The sequence below is a fragment of the Herpailurus yagouaroundi genome, unplaced genomic scaffold (assembly GCF_014898765.1).
Source record: "Herpailurus yagouaroundi ecotype Mexico unplaced genomic scaffold, PumYag 437, whole genome shotgun sequence".
Taxonomy (NCBI): domain Eukaryota; kingdom Metazoa; phylum Chordata; class Mammalia; order Carnivora; family Felidae; genus Herpailurus; species Herpailurus yagouaroundi.
Window position 1 is genome coordinate 165,852 of NW_024412654.1, and position 10,689 is coordinate 176,540.

General features: G+C 40.9%; 1 protein-coding gene, 1 long non-coding RNA gene and 1 pseudogene across 2 annotated transcripts in view; 1 reads left to right on the top strand and 2 right to left on the bottom strand.

The window, feature by feature from the left end:
• Positions 1–3,950: 3,950 nt before the first annotated feature.
• On the bottom strand, positions 3,951–4,460 carry LOC121022719 (tubulin alpha chain-like). The gene has a single exon (XM_040464138.1). The coding sequence runs from the start codon at positions 4,422–4,424 to the stop codon at positions 3,954–3,956; it is 471 nt and encodes a 156-aa protein (XP_040320072.1). The 5' UTR covers positions 4,425–4,460; the 3' UTR covers positions 3,951–3,953.
• A 142-nt stretch (positions 4,461–4,602) lies between these two features.
• LOC121022727 (tubulin alpha-1A chain-like) lies at positions 4,603–6,453 on the bottom strand (annotated as a pseudogene).
• A 389-nt stretch (positions 6,454–6,842) lies between these two features.
• Positions 6,843–10,689, top strand: part of LOC121022721 (uncharacterized) — a 24,225-nt gene continuing 20,378 nt past the window's right edge. The window contains exon 1 of the long non-coding RNA XR_005787073.1: positions 6,843–6,863. This is a non-coding gene — a long non-coding RNA (uncharacterized LOC121022721). The remainder of the gene's footprint in view (positions 6,864–10,689) is intronic.

Below are 10,689 nucleotides of genomic sequence, written 5' to 3' on the forward strand. Positions count from 1 at the left end.
TTTTTTTTTTAAGGATTTGAAATTGTATGAACCTTTATTTGGTCCATGAGTCAAAGAAATAACTTTAAAAACTGGTAACAAGTAGGGGAGAGGGGGAAATGGGTGATGGGCACTCGGTGTTGTATGTAAGCCATGAACCACGGGAATCTAGCCCAAAAACCAAGAGCACACTTTACACACTGTATTTTGGCCAAATTGATAATAAATTATATGAAAAAATAAAATTCTAAATAAATAATTGGACAAAGGAAAAAAGTAGAAAATAATAAAAAACTGATAACGGAGGGACGCCTGCAAGGCTCAGTTGGTTGAGCATCTGACTTCAGCTCAGGTCAGATCTCAGTTTGTGGGTTCGAACCCCATTGTGCTGACAGCTCAGAGCCTGGAACCTGCTTTGGATTCCGTGTCTCCCTCCCTCTCTGCCCCTACCCCGCTCACCTCTCTCTTTCTCAAAAATGAAGAAACATTTAAAAAATAATAATAAAAACATCCTGATAACAGAAAAGTTTGAACACTGCCTACATATTTGATAATAAGCAATTACTGCTAATTTTGTGGGTGTGACAGTATCCTGGTCATCTTATTCAGAGATAAATTCCGGGGGTCCCTGGCTGGCTCAGTCCAGTATGCAACTTTTGATGTCGTGGTGGTGAATTCAAACCCCAGGAGGGGCATAGAGCTTTCTTTTCTTTTCTTTTCTTTTCTTTTAAGTTTATTTATCTATTTTGAGAGAGACAGAGACAGCGTGAGTAGGGGAGGAGCAGAGAGAGAATCCCAAATAGGCTCTGCGCTGTTAGCGCAGAGCCGGATGTGGGGCTCAAACTCATGAGATTATGACCTGAGCCAAAACCCAGAGTTGGACACTTAACCGACTGAGCTACCCAGGCAGCCCTGAGCATAGAGCTTTCTTAAAACACACACACACACACACACACACTCTCTCTCTCTCTCTCTCTCTCCCTCTCTCTCTCTCTCTCCTATACAGATATACAGTGATAAATTCTGAAATACTTAAAAATAATATAGCCTCCTCAGATCTGCTTCAAGATACAGCGGGTACAAGAGTGTTCAGTAGCTGTTATAGTAACAACAGTAGTTTTTCTGCTTGTCAGTAATTCTTGCAAATGTGCAGTGATTAAATGTAATGTTCTTTTATCACGTTAGTAAACAGCTGTATTCAATTTGTTAATATTTTACTTGCATTTTAATCTTCTTGTTCTATCTGTGGTGTTTACATGTGGGGGTCTCACCCTATCAGATGGGTCCCCAAATGTGGGGCCACCATGAAGCGGAAGCTGGTGGCAGTGGGTGAAAAGAATTCACCCGAAACAGAATGAGGGAGATCGACTGCCTGAGCGCACCTCAAGGGAGCGGCGCTCCCTGTCAAGGGCAGGACAGCCCAGGGGAGGCCGTCTGCACAGGGCCGTGGGTGGGGGCTGTTTTAAAGGGGGAAGATGAGGCGGCAGGTATGGCCATGCCTGGAAGTTTCCCTTTTTGGTAACTGCCTGGTTGTAAGTAGCCCCTTGGTCAGTTAGGGCCTGAAATGTCTGTCTGTATTCAGCCAGGTGGTCCCTGTGGCCCTTTCTAGGTCCCATCTCTCAAGACTGTTTGCCTCAATGTGGCCTCTACACTCTCCTTGTGCGACTGTCTCCTGTACTGTACCAGAAAGATTTCACAAGTCTCATGAATAATTTGGGAAGTATAGATTTTCTTCTATTTTGTGAAATAGTTTTTCCATTGTAAGTTTTGGGCTCAAAATCCTCAGGGGTAGATATTTGACATCTGATTCCTTTTTTTTTTTTTTTTTTTTTTTTTTTTTTTTTGAGAGAGAGAAAGAGAGAGAGCACATATGCAGGAGGGGCAGAGAGAGAGAAAGAGAATCCCAAACAGGCTCCATCTTGTCAGCACAGAGCCCGACAAGGGGCTCAGTCTCAGGAACTGTGAGATCATGACCTGAGCCGAAATCGAGAGTCTGACACTTAACTGACTGAGCCACCCAGGCACTCCCAATTTTTTTTTAAATGGTAGTTGATGGATTTAAGTTTTCTAGTTCTTAGTCAATTTGGACACTTAGGTTTTCTAGAAAATTGTTCATCTCATCTGAATTTTCAAGTTTGCTGGCATAAAGTTGTTTATACTAATCTTTTACAGTGATTTTTTTGGAGATTTTAAAAATCACTACTTTTTAGTGATACTTAAAAATCATTGCTATAATTGTAGCCATTTCTTCCTTTTTGAGTTTAATATTTTTCTGGGCCATCCTTTTTTTATGGATTAATCCTGCATTATATATATATCTATGTTAATATTTTCAAAGAAGTGGATTTTGATAGTTTTTGTGTTTGGTTTTATGTCTTTGTATTTTGGTTTTCTCTACAGTAACTTACTCTGTATTTTTAAGTTTACTTTGTTGCTGTTTTTCTACTTCTTGATTTGGTTGACTAATTCATGTATTTTCTCTGAAATTTATTTACTTTTTAAGAAATATATATATACATTTTTTAAAAAATCTATTATGTTGGGGTGCCTGAGTGGCTCAGTCGGTTGAGCATCCCACTTTTGATTTCTGCTCAGGTCATGATCCTAGGGTCATGGGATGGAGCCCTGCATAGGGTTCTCCACTGAGTGTAGAGCCTGCTTAACATTCTCTCCCTCTCCCACTCCCCCTTTCCCTGATCATGTGTGCATGTGCTCTCTCTCTCTCTCAAAAGCAATGAACAAATAAATAGATATCTAATATGTTAAAAAGGCTCATAATAAAAACAGAGGTCCCTGTTTCTTCTCAGTGGCAACCACTTTCAAATTTTTAAGCTGTTTGCACTTATTTAAACTGTCTTCAGTATTTTTAAAAAATTTTTTTTTTATTTTAACGTTTATTTATTTTTGAGACAGAGAGAGACAGAGCATGAATAGGGGAGGGGCAGAGAGAGAGGGAGACACAGAATCTGAAACAGGCTCCAGGCTCTGAGCTGTCAGCCCAGAGCCCGACGCGGGGCTCGAACTCACGGACCGCGAGATCATGACCCGAGCCGGAGTCAGACGCTTAACCGACTGAGCCACCCAGGCGCCCCTAAACTGTCTTCAGTATTTTTTAAGTTCATCAATTTGAGACATTGTTCCATTTCTTACTGCGTTAAATGAGAATCTTAGTACGTCCATCCTTCCTACATTCTTAAACCATAATGCAATTATATTGCAAGTGTTATAATGTAGTTCTCTCACAAATTTTGGTTCCATCCATGTGCAGCACTTTCATTGTCATAACTGTATAAATACAGTTATTTATATGGTTTAGTGCTGAACCATAATAAGTTTCTTTCTTGTGCAAATTCTGCTCTTCCTATTTTTAGTAATTGCCTTTCTTATTCATTTTCTTTGTTTTCACTAAGTCCACGTAAAATGCCTCTCAGTTCTGTTTTCCTCAAGGTCAAACCTGTCATACAGCCTTACCATTTTTCTGAGGCGCCTTCGAGCCTCCTGAAGTCTGACAGATCCGTTACTCTCCAGGCATATATAACCCTCCTGGCATGGTGAGACGTCCCTTTATGCTTATGTATTCCCTCAGCTCATCTCTGTTTTGGATGTATTTCCTGGAAGCTTTTTTTCCTTTTTGGTAGATTATAATCTTATTACCTTCTGGAAAAAGAGCCCATATGAGCTAAGTTGTTTATAACTACAAAATACTTTATCTCATCCTCATATTTGTTTGGTATTTTGGCCTTCTGTATAAGTCCTGGAAAGGCAATTATTTTCCTTAAGAATTTTTCTTTTCATTTAAAACAGGGAATACTTTTTTCAAACCCATCAGAGAAATGGACAGCTTGGGTCTCATTGTGTTTTAAAGCATAGGTCAGTGATTGTATATGAAATTAACTGATCAGAGCACAACTTTTCAATGTGTAGAACAGAATAAGCTTCCCTGTAAAAGCAGCACGTTTGTGGCTTTTTTAACTTTAGTATTCTTCTTCACCCTCTCCTTCGACAGAATCCACACCAACCTCCTCATAATCCCTCTCAAGGACAGCCATGTCCTCGTGGGCCTCATAACACTCTCCTCCCTCCATGCCCTCACCCACATACCAGTGAACAAAGGCACGCTTGGCATACATCAGGCCAAACTTGCGGTCCAGGCGAGCCCAGGCCTCAGCAATGGCTGTGGTGTTGCTCACCGTGCACACAGCTCGCTGTACTTTGGCCAGGTCTCTACCAGATACCACAGTGGGAGGGTGGTAATTAATGCCAGCTTTGAAGCCAGTAGGGCACCAGTCCACAAATGGCACGGTATGCTTGGTCTTGCTGGTGGCAGTGGCAGCATTGACCTCTTTGGGAACCACGTGGCCACAGTACAACAGGCAGCAAGCCATGTATTTACCATGGCAAGGGTCACATTTCACTGTCTGCTTGGCTGGCTCAAAACTGTTCATGGTAGGGGTGCCTGGGTGGCTCAGGTAAGTGTCCAACTTCGGCTCAGGTCATGATCTCGCGGTTTGTGAGTTCGAGCCCTGCATCGGGCTCTGTGCTGACGGCTCAGAGCCTGGAGCCTGCTTCAGATTCTGTGTCTCCCTCTCTCTCTGGCCTTCCCCTCTTGAGCTCTGTCTCTCTCTCTCTCTCTCTCTCTCTGTCTCTCTCAAAAATAAACATTTAAAAATTTTTTTAAAGCTGTTCGTGGTAGGCTTTCTCAGCAGAGATGAAAGGAGCATATGTGGCCAGAGGGAAGTGGACGCAGGGGTAAAGCACCCAGGTTGGTCTGGAATCTGTCAGAGCAACATTCAGGGCTCCATCAGATCTGAAGGAAGCAGTGATGGAAGACACAATTTGACCCGTCAGCCTATTTAGGTTAGCGTGGGTTGGATGTTCGATATCGAGGTTGCTACACCAGATTGTCTACCATGAAGACACAATCAGAGTGCTCCAAGGTGGTGTGGGTAGTGAGGATGGAGTTGGGCCCAACTACAGCTGTGGAAACCTGGGGGCTGGATAAATGGAGAATTCCCGCTTGGACTTCTTGTCAGACTCGGCAGAGTTGTGTCAGCAGGAGGTGAACCTGGAACCAGTTCCCCCTCCATGGCTGTGGAAAACCAAGAGGCCCCAAAGACTCGTGCACAAGTCAGCCAGTTTCTGAATTCAGTCCAAGACAAGGTCAGTGATCTCCTTGCTGATGGTGTAGTGCCCTCAGGCATAGTTATCACTTCCCCTGTCTGTGATGGGCTGCTCAGGGTGGCAGAGCCGGCGGTAGGTGCCAGTGCTTCCTGGTCTACAAACACTACCCTGGGCATATGCTTGTCAGCACCCATCTCAGTGAAGAAGGTGTTGAAGGACACATCCCCTCCCCCATTGTTCTGACCAATGGGCGGGATGCCCTGTTCCAGGCAGTACAACTGGATGCCGGCCTGGCCAACATGGATGGAGATGTATTCACGTGGCCGCTGAGCAGGTGGTGGGGAGGACAGGGAGGGGCTGTTGCTTCTCACAGCATGTGTCTTAGGTGGTCGATGTAAGAACCTGCCTTCCCTCGGGATTTTGAAAGCAGGCAAAGCTAGATAGAAATGGAACAATAAAGAGGTGCCAGGGTGACTCAGTCGGTTGGATGTCCAACTCCTGGTTTTGGTTCACATCATGATCTCACGGTTCGTGGGGTCAGGCCTTGCATTGGGCTCTGAGCTAACCGTAGGGAGCCAGGTTGGGATTCTCTCTCTCCCTCTCTCTCTCTGCTCCTTCCCCACTCACACGGGCATTTGCGTTCTCTCATTCTCAGGATGGATGAATAAACTTAAAAAAAAAAAAAAAAAAAGAACAGGGGTGCCTTGGTGTCTCAGTCGGTTGAGCATCCAACTTTGGCTCAGGTATGATCTCACAGTCCGTGAGTTCGATCCCCGTGTCGGGCTCTGTGCTGACAGCTCTGAGCCTGGGTTTCAGATTCTATGTCTCCCTCTCTCTCTGACCCTCCCCCTTTCATGCTCTGTCTCTCTCTGTCTCAAAAATAAATAAACATTAAAAAAAAAAATGAACAGTGTTACCATTGAAAAGTCATGCCTGTTACTGATTTGTATGTAACCTGTTTATCATCTCTTGAACTTTTAGATCAACTGATTTTTGGTATTCAAAGCGTTCATGATGATATGTTTAGTTCCAGTCTTTAAGAAATTGCCCGTTTCAATGGGTCAATGCTTAGATATTTCACTGTTTTTAGGAATTTCTCCTGTATTTGTTTCTCTCTTCCTCCCGTTTTTTTCTTTCTGGAACTCTGAATAATCTGGTGTTGAACCTTTGAAATTGATCATATCATTTTCTTACATTTTCTTTCTCACTGCTTATCTCTTTTGGGAGGTCTGCTTGCTGGAAAAGTTCCTCAGCTTTATCTTTAAACCTTTTTACCTATTTTTGGTTTCTGTTATAATTTTAAATTTCTTAAGATCTCTTAATTTGTGATTTTATATGTAAATAACCATACATCCTATTAATGTTTTATGAGTAAAATCTCTCTCTGATGATTTTTAGATTTATATTATGAAAATTTCAGAACATAAAAAAAGTGTAATGATGGGGCACCTGGGTGGCTCAGACGGTTGAGAATCTGACTCTTGATTTCATCTTAGGTCACGATCTCAAGATTCATGAGATTGAACCCCACATTGGGTCTATGCTGACAGTGTGGAGCCTACTTGTGATTCTGTCTCTCCCTCAGCCTGTCTCTCTCTCAAAATAAATGAATATTAAAAAAAAAAAAAAAGATAATGAACACCCTGGTATCCATCACTATTTTGAAGCAGACCTTTTACATGATATATTGTAAATATTTCAGAATCTATCTATAATAAGAACTCCTTTAAAAATTAAAACAATTGGGGCACCTGGGTGGCTCAGTAGGTTGAGCATCCAACTTTGGCTTAGGTCATCATCTTGCAGTTCATGGGTTCAAGCCCTGCATTGGGCTCTGTGCTGACAGCTCAGAGCCTGGAGCCTGCTTTGGATTCTGTGTCTCCTCTCCCCCTCTCTCTGGAAATATGTGAAGTAGAATTTATGCTTTTCTCAAAAAGATAGTCATTTGTCTTGACAGCATTTTGATAACTAGTGCATCCTTTTCCCCCTTGATTTACACTGCTGCCTTTATCATGTACGAAACGGCCAGCTACACATCAATCTGTTTCTGAAGTTACTGTTTTACTTTTTATTATTGTCTCATTATCATTATGTTTAAGTTACTAGAGATTTATAACACATTTTGAAATATAGTAGGGGCAAAGCACTATTTTAATAATTGCCTTGTTATTCATGTAGCTTTGTTTTCCTATAAAACCTTAAAAAATCAGATGCTCATTTCAAGAAGTCCCTGTTGAATATATAGATTAATGAAAATACAATTCAATTCTGGTCAGAGAAAAATTGAAACCAATATAATATTGGATCCATGATCATGATGAATGTCTCCATTTATTCAAATATTTTTTTCCTGTTTCTCCCTAAAGTCATTTAGTTTTTCTTATTAGTTCTGTAACTAGAAAAGAAATGAAACTTGGGGAATTAAGGAGCAAGTCCAGAGTACAATTCTTAACTTAAAAAGCTTTAACCAGAAGGCAAAGTAAGTTCCTTTTTTGAACAGGAAACATAACTTTCTAATTTTGTTTTGCTCCTGAAAGAAGGGTATGGATGTGGGATGGGGGAGGGGGGGTGGGAGGACCTCCTTCACAAAACCTTAATTGCTGTGGACTCATTCAGCTTATTTGATAAATATTTGTTGAGTGTCTACCATATGCTGGGAAATGTTCTAGGTACTCGGAATACAGGAATCAACAAATCAGATGGAAATCTATTTCTATATGGTTTACCCCAAAGAGACAGACCTTTCTGGTTTTAAGGACATAGAATCTACCTGTCAAACATATCTGTCTAAATAAAAATGCCAACTTCTCAAACTCAACACCCAAAAAACAATCCAGTGAAGAAATGGGCAAAAGACATGAATAGACACTTCTCCAGAGAAGACATCCAGATGGCCAACCAACGCATGAAAAAATGCTCAACTTCACTCATCATCAGAGAAATACAAATGAAACCACAAAGAGATACCACCTTACACCTGTCAGAATGGCTAACGTTAACAACTCAGGCAACAACAGGTGTTGGCGAGGATGCGAAGAAAGAGGATCTCTTTTGCACTGCTTTTGAAATGCAATCTGGTTGCAGCCACTCTGGAAAACAGTATGGAGGTTCCTCAAAAAACTAAAAATAGAACTACCCTATGACCCAGCAATTGCACTACTAGGTATTTATCCAAGGGATACAGGTGTGCTGTTTCAAAGGGACACATGTACCCCAATGTTTATAGCAGCACTATCAACAATAGCCAAAGTATGGAAAGAGTCCAAATGTCCATCGATAGATGAATGGATAAAGAAGATGTGATATATATATATATATATATATATATATGGATAAAGAAGATGTGAGATATAGAAATTCTCCATTATATATATATATATATATATATATAATGGAGAATTACTCGGCAATCAAAAAGAATAAAATCTTGCCATTTGCAACTACGTGGATGGAAATGGAGGGTATTATGCTAAGTGAAATTAGTCAGAGAAAGACAAATATCATATGACTTCACTCATATGAGGACTTGAAGAGACAAAACAGGTGAACATAAGGGAAGGGAAACAAAAATAATATAAAAACAGGGAGGGGAACAAAACAGAAGAGACTCATAAATATGGAGAATAAACTGAGGGTTACTGGAGGGGTTGTGGGAGGGGGAATGGGCTAAATGGGTAAGGGGCACTAAGGAATCTACTCCTGAAATCATTGTTGCACTATATGCTAACTACTTTGGATGAAAATTTTAAAAAATAAAATAAACAAAATAAAATAAAATAAAAATAAATGCCAATTCTGTATTTTTTCCCATTGAAACTTAATTCTATTGTATTGAGATGGGGGCTCTGATTTGGAGGTTATCATCAAATCTTCAAAAAGTGAGACTTGTAAAAATATTAACCTAATAAATTATTGCATGATTTGTTGTGATCCTTAAAGTCTCTCTAAGCACTAATTTTTTGTGTACACAGTTTTTTTTTTAATTTATTTTAAAGCTATTGTAAAAATTATTTAGGAAAGTGTTATACCATCTAATTAACATTGTTATGACCTTCTTCCCAATGTTTGGATCATGGCTTGTGCTTCTTTGTAGATCCCATTCAATTTCTAGATAGAATAAATTATCATGAGAAAATACAGACTTTGGGAAGAGAGACTGAATTGGAGGTAAACAAATGAACATTTGTTTCAAAGTCACATATCTACCTTTAACAACTTTAATAAAATTCCTGAGTAGAGTAGCAGCCACATCATCAGTGTTGTTGATCATGTGTGTTATTCAGTTAAAAACATCAAGTGCTATGTAGAAAAGTAAGCCTACCTAAAATAGTTGTGTTTAACAGGAAAATTATTTTTCCATTTCAGAAGGTAACTAAAAAGTACACACAAAATTAAACAACCATGCTTCTTTTGGCTGGTTCTCTTTAGTTTTAATCTTTTTTCTTTTAATAATGCATGCTCCTGGGGCACCTGAGTAGCTCAGTCAGTTGAGTGTCTGACTCTTGATTTTGGCTCAAGTCATGATCTTGTGGCTCGGGGGATCGAGCCCCTTATTAGACTCTGTGCTGACAGCACAGAGCCTGCCTGGGATTCTCTTTCCCTCTCTCTGCCCCTCCCCTGTTCTTTCTCTCTCTCTCTTGAAAGAAATGGAAAAACTTTAAAAAATAATAATAATGCATGCTTCTCCCACCCATTACTGACAAATAGTCTCCAGGAGAAACAAGATGACTCCAGGAGAAACCAGAGAAACCACGATGACTATTTTGCATGTGACTACAAATCCTAGTAAAGATTTTAAGGGCACCTGGGTGGCGCAGTTAGTTGAGCATCTCTCTGTGTCTCAAAAATAAATAAAAACATTAAAAAAAAAAAAAGATTTTAAGCTGGCCAAACCCTGCTGGGGTAGTGGAGGGGGGTCTACAATTTTTCTTTTTACCTTGCCACCTATGGAGCCCTGTTTCCACCTTTCTTCTTTCACCTGAACCTGCCTCTTTGGCTGCAGGGAGGATACCCAGTGAAATGTATCCATGCTGTGGTTGGATCAGAGAAACAAGAAATATCCTGGTCTCTCTGCTCTGTTGTGCAAGCAGATATCACTTTTAGACTCTCAAGATGGCAGCCATTAACCTGTCCTCCATAAGGGCTCTGTCGACACAGGACTCTATTTCTATGTGAGAAACACTGAGAAAGAAAGGATGATGGCTTGATTTCCCACAACGTGGTTACAGGGACCAGTGACCTTTAAGGATGTGGCTGGGGAGTTCACCCAGGGGTGGATGATGCTTGATTCTGCTCAGAGAAGAATTTACAGAGATGTGATGTTGGGAAGCTATATAAATCTTATCTCAGTGGAATATCAATTACAGAAGCCTACTGTGATCTCCTTGTTGGGTAAAGAAGAGATAAGAACTATGAGAAAGAGGGGCGCCCGGGTGGCTCAGTCAGTTGAGCATCTGACTTTGGCTCAGGTCATGATCTCGCAGCTCGTGGGTTCAAGCCCCGTATCAGACTCTGTGCTGACAGCTCAGAGCCTGGAGCCTGCTTGGGATTCTGTGTTTCCCTCTCTCTCTACCCCTCCTCCACTCGTGC